Source organism: Physella acuta, unplaced genomic scaffold (genome assembly GCF_028476545.2).
Source record: "Physella acuta isolate Inbredline_101_S28 unplaced genomic scaffold, ASM2847654v3 ptg000101l, whole genome shotgun sequence".
Taxonomy (NCBI): Eukaryota; Metazoa; Mollusca; class Gastropoda; family Physidae; genus Physella; species Physella acuta.
The window spans coordinates 128,560-148,275 of NW_026731621.1; the positions used below are offsets into that span (position 1 = coordinate 128,560).

At 38.9% G+C, this 19,716-nt stretch overlaps 1 protein-coding gene across 1 annotated transcript in view; it reads right to left on the bottom strand.

Moving 5' to 3' along the window:
• Positions 1-19,716, bottom strand: part of LOC131930753 (electroneutral sodium bicarbonate exchanger 1) — an 81,113-nt gene that overhangs the window by 16,020 nt on the left and 45,377 nt on the right. Inside the window, exons 3-6 of the mRNA XM_059287359.1 lie at positions 18,621-18,782; positions 13,040-13,255; positions 9,884-9,957; positions 1,765-2,019 (exon numbers count right to left, since the gene is read on the bottom strand). Coding sequence (XP_059143342.1) covers positions 1,765-2,019; positions 9,884-9,957; positions 13,040-13,255; positions 18,621-18,708 — 633 coding nt within the window. The 5' untranslated portion in view covers positions 18,709-18,782. The remainder of the gene's footprint in view (positions 1-1,764; positions 2,020-9,883; positions 9,958-13,039; positions 13,256-18,620; positions 18,783-19,716) is intronic.

Sequence of the window (19,716 nt, forward strand, 5' to 3'; positions counted from 1 at the left end):
GGTTTTGGTTAGGGTTGGGTTGAAGATTTGGAACAATGGGTCTAGGTTTTGGTTAGGGTTGGGGTGAGAGATTTGGAACAATGGGTTCAGGTTTAAGCTATGGCTGGGATGAAAGATTTGGAAGGACATCAGGTTTAGATTAAGAATGGGGAGAAAGTTCTGAAACAACAGATTCATATTTAGGTTAAGGTTGTGGTGAAATATTAGGAACAATGATTTTAGGTTTGGGTTTGGGTGAGAGATTTAGAAAAATAGTTTCAGGTTTATGTTAGGGTTAGGGTGAATAAAAATGGAGTGAGATTTCAAGTTTAAGTTAAGGTTGAGGCGAAAGATTTGCAACAAAAATTTCCGGTAGATGTTACGGTTAGTATTAAATATTTGGAACAATAATCTTATGTTAGGATTAATTAAAGATTTCAGACAATGATTTCATGTTAGTGTTAGCGGTAGCGCTAGACTGCTAACTCGAAGGTCGCGAATTCGAATCCGGGTCCAAGTCAGTAGAACGTCCCTGAGATCACCCAGCTCTATTGTGTACCTAACTCAGGTTAAGGAAAGTAATGGAGGCTGGGCATAGTTCTGACCACGTCTTCCCTTCATATGCCGAGGTCAAGAAACATATGAACTCTTCTTCATCTGCAGAATGGATGGCTAAGGCTATAGAGGATTCTTTACTTTATATAACGAGCACTCTACTTTACCACGCCGTCTCAATGTTTACGTTGCTAACTAAGTGCTTGTTTTATCTGACGGAGGCTTAAGTTCGAAACATCAACCTTTCTTCAAAAACGTAAATAATACCTACTCGTATTTCATGTAATTCTATTTAACTACTGCTAAATCTTTAAAATAACTGTTTTCCAATAGTTGGTAAAATAAATTCCTGAAGTTCATTACATTTTACATTTTACATTGAAGTTCATTAAATTTATTCCCAAAGTTCATTAAATTTATTCCTGAAGTTCATTAAACTAATTAGTTTTTAAAAATTGCCTAATCAGATCAATACTAGTGTAGCGAAATTAGAATTAAGGTCAGACAGCGTCATTAAGATCAAAATAGAAGTTTAATTAGCGGATTATTAAAACTCCTCCAATCTCCTACATTTTATAAACTCCATTTTTATCTAGTCTGGAGGTTTTCTATGCTTGTGGGAATGATTACGTACCACACTGTTCCTGGCTATTTAAACATAATGGGATTGAGCAAAGAGGATTTAAAGATGTCTGTTGTGTATTTTCATAAATTTCAAGCAGATTAATCTGTATGAAAGGGGAGACGATTTATATTATAGGGGAGGTAATGCTACTTTTACAGCTGATAATACATCTTCAAGATTTTGCATGTTTTAAACATCAAGGTTTGTAATTTCAAACTGTAGAATATGAGAACTTTAAAATTGACAATGTAAAATTACTTATTTAAAATTAATTTTAAAGTATATCTATTTTTGTATTTCTTTTAGTAGCACTTCTAAGTACTTGTGTGCTGTCGTGTTTCATTATCATATATTAAACTATCTGATACACTTCTTTTTAATGATGTTTACTTTAAGCATTTCTCAGATTTTACAGCAAAAATAAAAATAAAAAAAAATTACACCATAGCTACATAAAATCCCCCATAAGTGTCAGAGCACTAATTAACTCTACAGGCAGTGAGATCTAAAACCATATTCAGATAAAGAAAAACACAATCATTTTTATCCAAGGCAATAAATATGACACGCAAGCGCTCATGACGCGTGCCAGTGACGTCACTCACCGGATCGATCATCAGAGTACCAATACATCTGCCGACCTCTCTGACGTCATAATTCGTCTCGCTTTTGATGTCAGGCACCAAACAGATGAAAACAAACTGGGTGGCCAGACGGACCTCACACAGCCAGCCGAGGTGACGGGATGGGTTGAGGCGGACCAACCCCATCAGGGGTCGTCTTAGGCAGGTCAGCTCGCCGATTAGGATGTTCGTTGCTACGGCGTTCTTCGGGATTTTCCGCTGGAACTTTGTGTTTTTCTGGGGAGGAGAGTTTAGATCATAATGTACCACTACATTCATAAATCAAATCAGAATGAACCGATACGTTTAGAGTTTGGGGATCGTCCGTAAATGACGTCACACTAGTAGGGGGGAGGGGGGGTTGTGCTGTCTTGTGGAAATGTTGTGCTGTCTTGTGCAAATGTTATGCTGTCTTGTGGAAATGTTGTGCTGTCTTGTGGAAATGTTGTGCTGTCTTGTGTAAATGTTGTGCTGTCTTGTGGAAATGTTATGCTGTCTTGTGTAAATGTTGTGCTGTCTTGTGGAAATGTTATGCTGTCTTGTGGAAATGTTATGCTGTCTTGTGGAAATTTTGTGCTGTCTTGTTAAAATGTTGTGCTGTCTTGTGGAAATGTTGTGCTGTCTTGTGGAAATGTTATGCTGTCTTGTGGAAATGTGCTGTCTTGTGCAAATGTTATGCTGTCTTGTGTAAATGTTGTGCTGTCTTGTGGAAATGATGTGCTGTCTTGTGGAAATGTTGTGCTTTCTTGTGGAAATGTTATGCTGTCTTGTGGAAATGTTATGCTGTCTTGTAAAAATGTTATGCTGTCTTGTAAAAATGTTGTGCTGTCTTGTGGAAATGTTGTGCTGTCTTGTGGAAAAATTGCTTGAGAATTTCGAAACAACTGAGCAGTTGATCTTTTGTATATCAAGAACGAAGAAGAATGAAGTTGTGTTATATTAAAATCAGTGTTATATTTAAAAGGGTGATGTTACGGGTTAATTGTAGTTTAGATTAGAATAAGTTAGAAGAGTCTGGAACTGATGGGATAGTGAGGGTGTGAGTTGAGTTAACCCCGTGTGTGTATGTATTGTAAGCCCAAGGTCGAATCCGTGTATAAAAGGTGTGTGAATGATTGTGAGCGAGTTTCATCGTGTGGTTATGGGGGGGGGCTGTTGAAAGGTCAGCAGCGTCTGAGAGGTGAATACGTGATAATAAAAGGGCAGAAATACATGGTGTCTATCGGTGTTGAAGTTATTTAATTCGTCTTTAACAGGTGGGTGATGTTGATTGTAATTGTAATCAGTGGCGTAGCGAGGTCGGGTGTCACTTAATGGTGTCACGCCCCCCAGAGGCGCGGCGACCTTTCCCGAGGACAAACTTTCAAAAAAATTCGATTTGCACCCCCCCCCCCCTCAAATTTTCGATTTGCACCCCCCCCTCAAGTTTTTCTCTTTATATTTTGCTATTTTTTGCCGTGGTGTCACCCCCCTAAATGGTGTCACCCGGTGCGGTCCGCACCCCCCGACCCCCCCCCCCCTCGCTACGCCTCTGATTGTAATTATGCTATCTTACAGGGGAGGGGGGTCTAGGATTGTGTGACGACTTGTTACGATAAAGATAATGGTGACAGATGGGGAAGAGAGCGCTTGGATTAACATTTTTACTATGTTCTAAATCTGGTCGAACAGGAATGCACATCAATTTAGAAACTATTTGTAAACTCGGGCATAAAAATATATCCTTCGCTACAAAGCCTCGAACCATGAAATTCCCCCCCCCCCCCCCCCCACTACTCCAAGCATTACATATCCCCTTTTCGCTGTGTCTTTATCCTACTAAAATCTCAAACAAAACAATTCATATAAAATTTTTAAAAAAAATTATGTTATGGCAGATACACTTTACATTACAAGAGCGTATTTATTATAATGTAATTCCCTCCCCTTGAATCTAACCCCCCCCCCCCCCCCCCCCATTCCTAACCGAGATTTATTTGTCTGCACCAGCTATTAAAGTAAAATTCAACATCCATTGCGTTGCTGGGTTCTTTAAACATAGATCAAACATGTGCCGTACTAGCTATGTCCTTTAGGTAAATTGCGCACCCACAGAGGTGTGCAAAACTGTGTTGTACTAGTTCTGCCCTTCATGTGAATTGCGCACCCACATATGCGTGCAGCCTGTACTCTCCTAGCTCTGTCCTTTTAAAAAAATTGCGCACCCACAGAGGTGTGCAAACCTGTGTTGTACTAGTTTTGCCCGAAGGAATTTGCCCACATCAGAGATGTGCAAATCTGTACTGTACTAGTTCTGCCCCAAGAAAATTGCGCATCCACATGGCTTGCAAACCTGTGAATTACCCAGCCTGGTAAATAGCAACACCTGACCATTGTAGTGTGAGGCAGTGTGGCCAAGTAGAAGAGTACACGAATGGTTACCAGAACGTTTCAAGTTTATAAGTTTGAAAACATAAAACGGATCTGAGTTTATCCAGCTCAAATGGGTACCTGACTCGAGTTGGATAATATAATGTAAGCTGAACATATTACTGACCACACAATCCATTTATATGATAAAGTTGAAGAAACAAACTAGTTCATCTGAACTGACCGGTTTTTTTTTTAAATTTAGAATATCGTACAATCATCTTAACGCTACCCGCCATTATCAGGCATTTGGGATTTTAAATCTGCATTTCAATAAAACAAATTGGTAAAATGGATTCAGCATCAGCTAATTCAAACTTTTCAATTATGTATAGACCTTGCTAATGCTAAAATACGGCAATGACAAAAAGTTGAAAGCATGAAAAAACTGAACAGGAAACTAATTTGTATCGTTTTTGTTTCACTTTCATGTGCGAGGTTTTTCAACAGAATTACAGTAATTTACTTCATAATTGGCTAATCTTGTATCTATATTCTTGTTGGCTAATCTTGTATGTAATGTATGGCCGACTAGCCTAATCTTGTGTGTAATGTATGGCCGAATAGTCTAATCTTATGTGTAATGTATGGCCGAATAGCCTAATCTTGTGTGTAATGTATGGCCGAATAGTCTAATCTTGTGTGTAATGTATGGCCGAATAGCCTAATCTTGTGTGTAATGTATTGTCTAGTCTAGAGCTAATCTTGTATGTGGTGAATGGTCTACTGGGCAAATCGTGTATGTGACATTAGGCATAATGAACCCAACCGAAAATTATTCATTAAGGCTCATTAAATTATTTTTTTAAATCCTGTACGATGGTATTTAAATAAATATGATTATAGAAAATTACTGTTTGGTTTTTGTTGAATTTAACTAAAGATTGGATGTATTTGATGCTTTTAATATTAATAAAATTAATTTTGTTATTAACAATGTCACTGAAAATGTACATAAACTTGGCATAACTCGGCCATGTGGTTTAAAAAATATATAATTTTATTAAAACATTGTAGAAGTAAAGGTTTTAGTACTAATTAGCATACTAGGAAGTGGGGGTTGCAAAAGATCGATCACTGAGTTTCTGTTCAGCCAATCAATGCTTGTCTTACGAAATCGAAATGTCAGGTTATAATTTAGGCTTGATGAACATAAATAGAAATGTGCCCTTAAACTCAAAATATTATTTCCAAGTTCTCTGCTTTTGCAAATTTTACACCACTGATTCTTAAAAATATTTAATTTTTAAATTTTTTTTCCAAGGTTAAAATGTTTTATTTATTATTATTTTTAGGCCGACATAGAAAAGATAGAATTGACAAAAAACACGATTTTCATCCATGTCAACAATAATGATGGAAGGATTCTCATTAACTCATCATGTCTATTGGCTTATCTTATGTTTATTGTATGGTCCGAAAAGTTAATCTTTAATGTAGTCTATGGTCTAGTTGGAAAGTTGTGTACAATATCACAACCAATGGTCTTGTAGACTAATAATATATCTATTCGTTTGTAAACCATAATAGCTACAGAGAGAAAAAAAAACGTCTTTGAAATCAATAACTTATTTTACGTTGTGATTAACCTATTTTCTCCCAGAAAAATCTTATTAACCCTCCACAGTCCGTGTGGCAGGATGTCATTCTGTGTGAATGATTAAATTCTTCAACACGTCATTTACCTTCGACCTCTATGTCCGCGCGAGCAATCACTGGTTCAATCTCCAAATGTATGCGTTATTTTTTTTTGTCAGTTTTTTTAGATTTACTAAGTTTATTACTTGTTAGGTTTTAGATTTATCAAGAAGTTTATTACTTGTTAGTTATTTTGTATTTTAACAAATACATAGCTTATCATTTGTAAGATTTGAAGAATTCCTAATTTTATTACTTGGCATTTTTCATAATTTGTCAAAGTTTACAACTTGTCAGAATTTTAGGCTTAACAGTGTTTCTTTCAGATTTTTTTCTCTTGGGAGATGAAGGGACCTGCAACTTTTTGAGGGGGGGGGGGGGGCGGACACTGGTGAAAGTATGTATTTTCTATATAAAATCAATACCCCCCCCCACCCTTCCCCCTCCCCCGAAGAGATGCCTGAAAGAAACACTGTTTACAAATCTATCACTTGTCGCTTTTCTAGATTAGATTTAAAACATGTGTCGCTCGTATGGTTTCTAGGTCAATCAAGTTTTATTACTGGTCAGGATTCCAGGTTTAACAAGTCTATCACGTTACATATGTAATGGTTTTACAAATGTATCACTTATCACTTTTCAAGGTTTGACAAGTAATTTTTTCCATTTTTAGCAACATGGCTGTTTTCTCTTTGCTAATTTGTTTGCTTGATATATTATAAAAATGATTTCACATCTAGAAATCAAAATAAATGATCCAGTAAAACTTTTAAAGAAATCAACGATAGTTTTGTATGAAATATTTTAAAAGTTTATATACAATTATTCTCAATACAGCTGCGATGTAACCAACGTTTTATAATTTGTCTTGATTTTTATGTAACAACCTGGAGCGGATATGTCTAGGAGGCAAATGAAATTTTAGAAGGGACCCCAACCCTGGGCTGAAATTTTCATTGTGTTGTTTTTTTCTCCACCAAAGCCTGAATTTTACGCTGACTAACAATTTATCAAAGCCTGAATTTTACGTCTTGGTATGAATGAATGGTAAAATGGTAATCTACCAACAATTTAAAAATTTAAAAACTAAAACACGAATAGGATTATTACTGCATCATACCTGGGAGCCTACCGAGATTTTTTCTCGATAGGCCGGCGGGTTAGTCCGCCACTGGTAACAACTAACGCTTTAATTTTAATCTTCAACATGTCGACATATTACACACTATGTCTAAACAACTCAACAACAGCAAGGGATCAACGAACATCAACAACAGCAAGGGATCAACGAACATCAACAACAGCAAGGGATCAACGAACATCAACAACAGCAAGGGATCAACGAACATCAACAACAGCAAGGGATCAACGAACATCAACAACAGCAAGGGATCAACGAACATCAACAACAGCAAGGGATCAACGAACATCAACAACAGCAAGGGATCAGCGAACATCAACAACAACAACAGCTGACTAACCAGTCATCAAAGCACACAGCTAAGCCACAGCTAGTGACAATCTATCCAACATGTAAACAATTTCAGCACCATCAAACGGCTAACTTCACCAAGTCTATTGACCAACCAATCCCCCCCTCACCTCACACCCCCTACAAGCACCAACATCTAAACAATTTCAGCAACATCAAACGGCTAACTTCACCAAGTCTATTGACCAACCAATCCCACCCCCCCCCCCCCACCTCACACCCCCTACAAGCACCAACATCTAAACAATTTCAGCACCATCAAACGGCTAACTTCACCAAGTCTATTCACCAACCAATATCCCCTCACCCCACTCACAACCCCTTATAAACACCAACATGTAAACAATTTCAGCACCATCAAACGGCTAACTAGCTTCACAACGTCCTTTGACCAACCAATTTACTCATCCACCCCACCACCTATAAGCACCAACATCTAAACAAAATGAGCACCATCCTACGGCTAAATTCAAAAAGTCAATTGACCAACCAATAACCCCCTTTTCCACCCCACTATCCCCCCCCCCCCCTACAAGCATATGGCTAACTACCCCGAGATAGTGGCGTGCTTGGAGTGGACTTGATAACACGGTGTGTATATCACGTCCCCCTTTGATCAAGCGACGTCAGGACAGCTAATGCTTGTGACACATTCACCGCAGCAATTGGCGGCTTTCACGGTCAAGGACAACAGTGACGTAACAAAAAAACAACGGAGATATTTATGACTAAAGACATCAATTATTCAACTAAAACTTGATTTTAAAATGAGCTATTTTCTGAGCTGAGTGCATACATTTTTTATACCACATTTTTTTTTGGTTTGTTTTGTAATTTTATTTTTTTAATACTATATGGAGAATATTGAAAGCAATGTTTTAAAAAAAATGTAGAAAAGAGAGAACTTCCTAAGGCTTCACCGACATTATGTTTTCCATTGTTAATTAACTCTTTTTTTTTCAAAAGAGATTTTTTGAAAAACATTTTGAACAGAAATTAAAATCAAAATACAGCGAAATGGTTGAATTAAAATATAATCATTTAATTAAAAAAAAAAACATGAAATAACTGTAATATGGGGAAAAAGCAACGATGTAAGTAATTCTGCGTTAGAGATGGCGATGGTTTAATGAGTGAAAACTATTGTGAATCCTTTTCCTGGTCAGACCTTTTTCTCCGGGGGCACTTAATATTTTCGGGGGGTGGGGGGAGGGGGGGTAAATTTTACGGGGGGACGGGGGGGGGGGACGGGGCACTGATAAAAGTATATATTCTGTATATAGATTCCATTTCGTTCGGAAGGGAAGGGGGGCGGGGGTGGCGGTAGACTCCCCCCCCCCCCAAGAGATGCCTGGAAGAAACTCTGTGCGTGGTAGCGTCGTATGTTACCGGTTTTTTTCAAATGCTGTTGCTATGCTGATTGTTGTTGTCAGGTTGCTAAGCCTTATGATTTTTATGCACGCAAAAGCTTGTCGTTATGCAGGTTTTTATTCGTGTTTTATTTTTAAAACGAGAGACTGAACAAGAATCAGTGATTAAAAAAGTGAAGATTTAATACACGCGAGCTGTCTAATACGGCAGATAATGATTCATAAACAAGATAATAAAGGGAAATAACTCTTAATAAAGAAATAAAGACGAGTAGCTGGGCAAGCAAATAAAATTAGATGCACTGGCAAAATTTGATTTATACCTTCTTTTGGAATATTTTCTTTTTTTTGTGTGTGCATTTCCCCACTTCAGAAATATGCCAAAATTAAAACTATCTTAGCCTAATCATCACATAGCGATAGTTAAAGCTAATTTAAATGATTTATTATTCATATTTATATTTTAAAATTATTCCACCATGTCAGAGTACTCTGAATGATTACATTAAAACATTAAATGGTCTACCAACAAGGCTACTTACTGTATTGGAAAGATTGTCTAATTAAGCCGTGGAAATCGGTATTTAGACACCATTGAAACGAGGCACAAACCCAGACTAAACTAACACTAGAAACAAGTGCTAACCCTAAGCTTAACTGTCTCAATGTAGAAACAGGTACTAACTCAACCTAAACATAGAAACACTTACTGACACAACATATATAACAACACGAAGATTATCCTATTAATAACCAACAATTCAGTTTTATTTATTTATTGCTTTCGGAAAAAAAAAATAGTCTTTTTATATCGACATGCAATGTGTCTATTGTTGTACAGATGTAAAAAATCACAAAAGCAGAAAAAAAATATTTTATCTTATTGCATCAACTCACCATATAATACAACAGCAACTTACCCAACAATCTAATGACAGCAGCCCCTCTACAATCTAACGACAGCAATTCCCCTACAATATAACGAAATTTACCCAACTAAAATCTAATGACAGCACCCCCCCCCCCAAGTCTTATGACAGCAACGCACCTATAATCTAATGACAACACCCCCCCCCCCCCCACAATCTACTAACAGCACTCTCCCCCCTAAAATCTAATGACAGCACCTATCATCTAATGACAACTCCCCCCCCCCCCCCCACACACACACAATCTAATGACAGCAACTCACCCGTGAAGTTTTCGGAGTCCCTTTCTGTGATCCCATCTCTGACACATCCTCGTTAGAATTATGCTCCGCTCCCTCTGAAAAACAAATTCTAATTTTAGAGTCTATCAATTTATTAAATCTACCACGTCATGTGCAGAGGTCACAGAAACAGGTGAACTCTACTTCGCCTGCCCCACGGACCGTATAGTTCAAAATGATATTTTGTTTACTTGTAGTGTCTGTTTTCCCCCATGGCTTTGTGTTAGCTGTTTTATTTGTTGTAATTTATTTTATTTATTTATTTTTTGTGGTGTTCGGCAAGGGGTTTATGGTCGCCAAAAATTGTAATTTGTGTACGAAATTATTTTTCTTTTGGGGCGCTATCGTCGCTAATAATTTTAATTCATAAGAATTTTATTTCCTTATGGGTCTCCTTGGGTATGTGTGTGTTAAAACCAGAGTTTCTTCCAGGCATCTCTTCGGGGGGGCGAAGCCCCCCCGAGAATTTTTTACCGCCCCCCCCCGAACGAAATGAAATTTATATAATTTATATAGAAAATATATACTTTTAACAGTGTCCGCCCCCCCCCCCCCGAAGAAAGTCTACCGCCCCCCCGAAAATTTCAAGTGCCCCCCCGGAGAAAAAAGTCTGGAAGAAACACTGGTTAAAACCCAGTGGCGTAGCGAGGTCGGGTGACACCCGGTGCGGGACTTAATGGTGTCACCCCCCAGAGGCGTAGCGACCCTTCCCGGGGACAAACTTTCAAACTTTCGATTTGCACCCCCCTCAAGTTTTTTTCTATATATTGTGCTCTTTTTTGCCTAGGTGTCACCCCCCCCTTGGTGTCACCCAGTGCGGTCCGCACCCCCCGCCCCCCCCCCCCCTCGCTACGCCTCTGTTAAAACCCCACCCCCAAATACCTCTCGCCTATTCAAATAATATCCTCAAATAATATCTGACACCTCTTCTACTAACATAAGTCATGTGACATCGTTTATGGACGACCCTTAGTATTTTCACGTCTACCATATGAATAGTTCAAAGCATTCAAAAAGTTTTTAAGGTAATATACACGATACAATTTTTTTTATGTTTTGTAAAAGTTAATAGGGATAAAATACAGTTTCATAAAACTTGCATGACCTTTAAAACGCCGCAACTGACACTTCCCGAGTTTAACACGGCCCGACGGAGCATACGACGTAAATGTCGCAACCGATAGCCGTGAGTACGTCACCGCCCTAGCAGCCGACGTTTCTGACGTTGATTTGTCGATTGACTCACGGCGACCTTTCAACTTTCCGTCTGTTTGTCTCAAACATCAATTTAATTTTTTATAAGCTGCGGACGCCATATTTTTGTTACGGCCAGTTTGTGAAACCACAAAAATGTTCATGAGCCACAAATATTTCTGGCTGAGAGATTGTATCCAGAGGCGTAGCGAGGGGGTGGGGGGTGGGCGAGGGGTGTGGACCGCACCGGGTGACACCATTTAGGGGGGTGACACCAAGACAAAAAATAGCAAAATATATAAATAAAAACTTGAGGGGGGGGGGGTGTGCAAATCAAATGTTTGAGGGGGGGGGGGTAGGAAATTGAAAGTTTGAGGGGCGTGCAAATCGAAAATTTGAAAGTTTGTCCCCGGGAAGGGTCGCTACGCCTCTTGGGGGTAACACCATTAAGTGCCGCACCGGGTGACACCCGACCTCGCTACGCCACTGATTGTATCTATATTATATTCACAGTGGGATCAATGTAGTTAAACGTATGCACGTTAATTGCGCGCGTTAGCGAAACAAAAAGTAAAAAAAAAATCCTTTCTGAGAAATTGTATCGCTATTATATTCACAGTGGAATCTATATAGTTAAACGTACCAAAGTTAACTGCGCGCAATAGCGAAGCAAAAAGTAAAACAAAACTTATCTTTTTTTCTTTACATTTCACATAATAAATCTTCACATAACAATCAAAGCCAGCAATCTAAATTCCAGTTAACAAAAAGTAAAACAAAACTTATCTTTTTTTCTTTACATTTCACATAATAAATCTTCACATAACAATCAAAGCCAGCAATCTAAATTCCAGTTAACATAATTTCAATATTTGCTTCTGCCTGTCCGTTTAATCCATATCTTCTCTTTTAAACCCGCGAAATCACAAAATCGTTATCCGCCAATTAAGACTAAAAATATCACTTTTCAGATGAAAATAAAAATATCTTTTACTTCTTTAACTCACAAAATCTTCCATCTCAATTAGACAAACAGATTTTATACCTCACAAAAACAATTTCTTTCATTTTTCGTTCGAACGAAATATAATCCAAGCAGATCTTCCGTTATCCATCGAAATAAATTATCCATTTAATCACATGAAAAGGTCCACATACTCGTAATAAAATGAACCTAACATCCCTTCAAAAGGCTCTTCTGACTCCATAAAAAATACATACAACATCAAAGGGTCCATCTCTTTCATAAAAAGATCCATAGACCCCATAAAAAATACCCATATACCCCAATCAAATGATCCCCATCCCATTAAAGATCCGCTGCCCCGTCAAAAGATCCCCGACCCCACCCAAAAGATCCCAATCATAACATTCTACCTCAAATGTCCCCCACCCTATTAACAGATCACATAACCCCATCACAATATTCATAGATCATTTACAAAATATCCCCACACCATCAAAGATCCCCCGACTCCATCAAAATATTAATTTATCTCTATCAGTTGATCCCCACAAGATCCCAAGACCCCATCCAAAGATCCCAACCCTACCATCCCACCTCAAATGTCCCCACCTCATTAAAGATCACACGACCCTGTCGCAATATCGCTAGATCCCTAACAAATCCCTACCCCATCAAAGATCCCCCGATCCCATAAAAAAAACCCATACCTTATCCAAAGATCCCAACCCTACCATCCTACCTCAAATGATCCCCACCCCATTAACAGATCCACACGACCCCATCAAAATATCCATATACCACTATCAAATTATCCCCTCACGATAAAAAATCACCGACCCAATCAAAGATCCCCGACCCCATCAAAATACAATATACCCCTATCAGATGATCCCCACATAATTCCACCAACCTCATCAAAATATCCCCCGACCCCATCAAAGATCCCCGACCCCACCCAAAGATCCCCACCCTCCTACCTCTCTCACTGGCGTAGCTCTCCAATGACTGCAGCGACACACTGGACCCAGCCAGACCTCGCTCCTTGACCGCCAGGAGATTCGAACCCACGGACACTGGGCGTGGTATCTTCCCCTCGTGTACGTGTCTGTGGGGCTTGTGTAGTGCCAGCTTCAGCCCGTTCTCCAGTGCTCTATCGATGTAGCCACCCTGTACCCAGGCCGACACGAGTTTCTCTGGAATAAAGAAAAATATTTTACATACAGACGCCTAGTTTCTCTGGAATAAAGAAAAATATTTTACATACAGACGCCTAGTTTCTCTGGAATAAAGAAAAATATTTTACATACAGACGCCTAGTTTCTCTGAAATAAAGAAAAATATTTTACATACAGACGCCTAGTTTCTCTGGAATAAAGAAAAAATATTTTATATACAGACATCTAGTTTTTCTGGAATAAAGAAAAATATTTTACATACAGACGTCTAGTTTTTCTGGAATAAGGAAGATTTTTTTTCATACAACGTCTAGTTTCTTTGGAATAAAGAAAAAATAAATTTACATACAGACATCTAGTTTCTTTGGAATAAAGAAATATTTTTTTTTACATACAAACGTCTAGTTTCTCTGGAATAAAGAAAAAATATTTTACATACAGACGTCTAGTTTTTCTGGAATAAGGAAGATTTTTTTTCATACAACGTCTAGTTTCTTTGGAATAAAGAAAAAATAAATTTACATACAGACATCTAGTTTCTCTGGAATAAAGAAAATTTTTTTCATACAAACGTCTAGTTTCTCTGGAATAAGAAGGTTGTTTAGATATAAATGATCCCTAGTTCAAATCCCCGTGGCGATTAGGCTTGTTAGCTCAGGACAGTAACCCATCTTGCTTCTCATTAATACAACTATACGGCACCCCGTCAAAAGAGCGCACGACAAAAGAGCGCCGACATAAGAGCGCAGACAAAAGAGCGCCGACATAAGAGCGCCGACATAAGAGCGCACTAATTTCCCGACAAAAGAGCGCCGACATAAGAGCGCAAAATAAAAATCGAAAAACCATATTTAATAAAAACAAGCAAAATTATCTCAGATCAAAAGGCATCGTTTGGTGTTAACTCTTTATTGTTTCATTAAAAAACTAATTGTTCAGTTTCTTTAACTAAAAAACTGGTACAACTAACGAGAAGTCCAATTATTCAAAACGTAATCTAATAACACATACAAAGATTTTAAATGTTAGGCCTAAAAGTGAGAATATAAACTGAAATGAAATGTAACAAAATGAAAATAAGTTCAAATTAATAAAACGTTTCTTTATAGTTGCATTTATATTGCTATGTTGTGGGCTATACCTCGTAGGTAGTCCATCATTGAATCATTAGCATTGGTTGAAGCAATCGCCTGCAATCTTCGGTTCAGTTGAACATAATTGTTCTTTGAAGCTTCTGGTTGTCGTTTGAAGATGTTCAGGAATTGTTATGTCTGCAACGTTCTGCGGATTTGGGTATGGCAGCTGCGTTATTGTGTTCTGATGATGACAGAACAACATCGTTCAGCATTTTTATCCGTCCTCGGCAGCCATCTTTCTTGCAGCATCTCCATGTCGTACTTTCATCGGTATTTGCTTTGTCCTTTCTATATCTGTAGCCTTCGACCAATATAATAACCTTCACTTTCTGTGATTCGATCTTCTCCATGTTACGTGGGTTAGAAATATTTTCAAACTGCATTCATAACATATTAACCATAATATATAAATAAAGACGTTGATATCACGCCGATTGTTAAATTAAAACAAGTGTTAACCATGTCATATTCGTTTAGCGTACAACATGTGTTTTTTTTTAATTGACTGCGCTCTTATGTCGGCGCTCTTTTGTCTGCGCTCTTTTGTCGGCGCTCTTATGTCGGCGCTCTTTTGTCTGCGCTCTTATGTCGGCACTCTTTTGTCGTGCGCTCTTTTGACGGGTCACCCAACTATACATACCTATACATTTTATGTCTATAAAAATATAAATATATATGTTTATTTCGTTTCCGGTTTGACACTCACAAAAAAATACTTAAAAAAATATATGTGAATGCTCAATAGTTTAGTAAAATTTAATCATGTATTTTGTGACCTAAACATTCATTCAATTTGCCCACACAAAAATCCCACAAAAAACAAACTCAGCACAAATACGAACAATCCCCTATGACCGTGCAGGTAAATATTGACTTGACCAGGCCCGACTGTCTATAATTAGATGACAATAATAACCCGATACATTCTTTCACCTCCCAGCTGATTAATACTGGCTGAGGTTATCGATTGGTGGCAAGACATTGCTGCTGGTGACTGCATCATCACTCATCTCTAGACACATAGCATTTACATATTTACAGTCATGTTTATATATACAATATATATATATATATATATATATATATATATATATATATATATATATATATATATATATATATATATATATAGGGGGTCATCCATTTATGACGACCACAATTATTTTGGATTTTGGACCCCGTCCGTCCGTCCACAAAAATCCACTAATTTCCCTTATAAAAGTCCTTACGCGTCCGCCAATGTCAATTTTTTTCGGACCCCCCACCCCCGTCTGGATGTCATAAATGGCTGACCCCCATATATAAGTAAATATAGACATATAAATGACCCTTCTTCGAACGAGTCAGTCTGTTAATCGATTCTATTAAAAATATATATTTATTAAGTCAAGTAACGCACATCGTATTATAATAAAAATCATATTCAGCGTTTATGATTATTATTATAAATCTTGGTTTAAATCGTCGTTTACATTACACACAATATCTGTCTTAAGCACAACTCTATACATTGTGTAATATCAAACTAAACCTCAAATCTAAATATCTAACCACGTGAGATGGTACGTATAAGCTAACAGAGCCACCATACATATCTAAATTTGGCCCAATTAGGCCGAGAGCCCACTGGGTGGTCTGTAAATTTGGCCAACACCACAGTAGCCAGGGCCGTACTTTCCTCTTTGTGTGGGCCACAGTTAGGGCCAATTGAATGTTGAAGACTAGCTGATGATTTCCTCTCAATACGGATGTAGAAATAACGAATTGGTCGTTATTTTTAGCTCGGTGACTGTTACTCTTAGATTAGCCGTACCTTGGATTATTGTTCTTTTTTCCCAATAAGTGCAGATTCAGGATTAGAGTTAAAAACTAAGATATTCTACCCAGAGGCGTAGCGAGGGGGGGGGGGGGGGGGTGGTGCGGATCGCAGCGGGTGACGCCATATAGGGGGGGGGGGTGACACCAAGGCGAAAAAAAAGCAAAATATATAGAGAATAACTTGAGGGGGGTGCAAAATCGAAAGTTTGAGAGGGGGGGGGGGTGCAAATCGAAAATTTGAGGAGGGGGGGGTGCAAATCGAAAGTTTGAGGGAGGGGGGAAGCAAATCGAAAATTTGAAAGTTTGTCCCCGGGAAGGGTCGCTACGCCTCTGGGGCGTGACATCATTAAGTGCCGCACCGGGTTGACACCCGACCTCGCTACGCCAATGATTCTACCATCAACTTCACTACGTCATCATTTTGTAGACCCCTCGAGGAGCATAGAAACGCAACCACACCTCTCCATTATACTCTGTTATGAGGAATATCTCCAAGTTGGGCCCACGACATTCCGACTGATCCAGCTTCACTGACGATTGATTTTTTTTTAAAAGTTTGTTTTGACCAACCCTATTTTCCTCTTTATATTTGGGAATACCAATCTATTGTCTTTCTGGTGATGTTGCTTGTTGGTTTACGCAAGGTTTGTCAAATCCATACTATTTGCGCTTTCGAATTTGTTAATATTTTCTATGACACAGTGATATTATACTTTGAAATGTGAGAACATGGAGCTTATATTTCAATGTTTAAACTTAAGAAATTGCAGAATAATTAAAACGTGCTTTGTAAAAAACTCATAGAGTAGCATTGTTGGCTGAATATAGAAACAAATATAGACCTAGTTAAGAAAAAAAATGTAATGTTGAGTGTAACTTTTTAGTTTCATATGTCATTCGATTTATTTAGGAATTGTTTAGTTATTTATATTGTTATTGTTAAATTATTGCTTAGTTATTTTTTAATAATCGTTTTAATGGGAGAAAAAAAAAACTAGTAGGTATTGCACAACTACATTGGTTTCATTTTTCAAATCATAAAACAAAATCCAGCCACACACACACATAATGTCTCGAATAATATTTGACCTTAGAGGATTTGTTTTGTTTTGATTGCTAATTAGTCGCGTCACTGTCACCTGACACCGCGTGTGGTTTTAATGGTTTGTGTCTGGCTGTCGCCGAGAAAAGTAAGTCAAACTCAGACATTTTTTATCTGTAGAGGAGGGGTGGATGAGGGGGGCGTGTATTTTAAACTTCCCAGGAAGGACGGAGAGGGGGGATGTATATATTTTCAAATTAAATTTCTATTAAAATTTATAATTATTTCTATTTCAACATGAAGTTCGAGTTAAAGTAGACATATTACATAACGGGACTGGGGACTTTGAGAGATGCCTGAAAGAACTGAAAGAAACACATTGTCACCATACGCAGTTGAAGCCTAGCTTGTAGCTACACAGACTTTTTGCAGTGACTGGGAAAACTTAGGTAGATTTTGCATCAATGTACACGCGCACGCACACACACACACACACACACACACTAGAGTTTCTTCCAGGCATCTCTTGAAATCTATATAGAAAATAATATATACTTTCAGCAGTGTCCGCCGTCCGCCCCCCCCCCCCCCCCGAAGAAAGTCTAACCCCCCCCCCCCCCCCCGAAAATTTCAAGTGCCCCCCCCCCCCCCCCACTGGAGAAAAAAGTCTGGAAGAAACACTGATAGACACCCTCACACACACACATACATACCCTCACACACACACGCACACACACATACCTATATACATATATAAGGTGTGTGTGGTGTGTGTATGTGTGCGTGTGTGCGTGTGTGCGTGTGCGTGTACATATATTTATCGATACGACAGAGGCTTAGCGACCCTTCCCGGCGCCGGGGACAAACTTTTCGATTTGCACACCCCCCCCCCCTTCCCTCAAGATTTCGATTTGCACCCCCCCCCCCCCCTCAAGATTTCGATTTGCACCCCCCTCAAACTTTCGATTTGCACCCCCCCTCAAACTTTCGATTTGCACCCTCCCCCCATCAAGATTTCGATTTGTCAAGATTTCGATTTGCACCCCCCCCCCCCTCTTCAAACTTTCAATTTGCGGCCCCCCTCAACCTTTCAATTTATTTTTCCAACGCATTTTGGCGCCCCGTAATGTCGGCGCCAGGGGACATATGTCCCCCGCCCCCCCCCCCCCCCCCCCCCCCTCTCGCTACGCTACTGGGGTACGACTCTTTTCTCAAGACACATAGAAACATTGTGTAATAGATAAAAGGCCGACCAAAAATATTGTTTAGTACCGCGGTTAGTTTTCCTCTATGTTTCTCTGTTAGGTTATATTTAAGAATTACAGACATAAACAGTTAAAAACTAGGACAAACACAATGACGTAGTCCAGCGATCTGTTGTACTCACCAATCAGGGAGTTGAAATCCGTGACGTCAGGGTCAAACATGACCGGACAGTGCCTGAGCTCACGTTTGAGCGTGCCCATGGCTCGCATGGACAAGGACGGCACGTGGGGGCTTGGACCAGCGGTTGGCGTCCTCGTCTAGGTACTCTTCAAACTTGATCCACCTGGGAGTGGTCAAGGGTGATGTGGAATGGTTAATAGACAGCAGTCAGTGGTGTGGAATGGTTAACAGAGAGAAGTCAGTTGATGGTGGAATGGTTAACAGAGAGAAGTCAGTCATGTGGAATGGTTACCAGAGAGAAGTCAGTCATGTGGAATGGTTAACAGAAAGAAGTCAGTGATGTGGTATGGTTAACAGAAAGAAGTCAGTGATGTGGAATGGTTAACAGAAAGAAGTCAGTGATGTGGAATGGTTAACAGAAAGAAGTCAGTGATGTGGAATGGTTAATATATGTTAGTCAGTGATGGGAAATGGTCAACGGTAATGTGAAATGGTCAACAGATAGTGATGTGAAATGGTCAACAGATAGTGATGTGAAATGGCCAACAGATAGTGATGTGAAATGGTCAACAGATAGTGATGTGAAATGGTCAACGGTGATGTGAAATGGTCAACAGATAGTGATGTGAAATGGTCAACAGATAGTGATGTGAAATGGTCAACAGATAGTGATGTGAAATGGTCAACAGATAGTGATGTGAAATGGTCAACAGATAGTGATGTGAAATGGTCAACAGACAGTGATGTGAAATGGTCAACAGACAGTGGTGTGAGATTCAAACAGACAGTGATGTGAAATGGTCAACAGACAGTGATGTGAAATGGTCAACAGACAGTGATGTGAAATGGTCAACAGACAGTGGTGTGAGATTCAAACAGACAGTGATGTGAAATGGTTAACAGACAGTGATGTGAAATGGTCAACAGACAGTGATGTGAAATGGTCAACAGACAGTGGTGTGAGATTCAAACAGACAGTGATGTGAAATGTGAAATGATGTGAACATGACAATGGTCAACAGATAGGAGACAGGGATGTGAAATGGTCTATATATATTAGTCAGTGATGTGAATTGGTCAACAGACAGTGAAGTGAA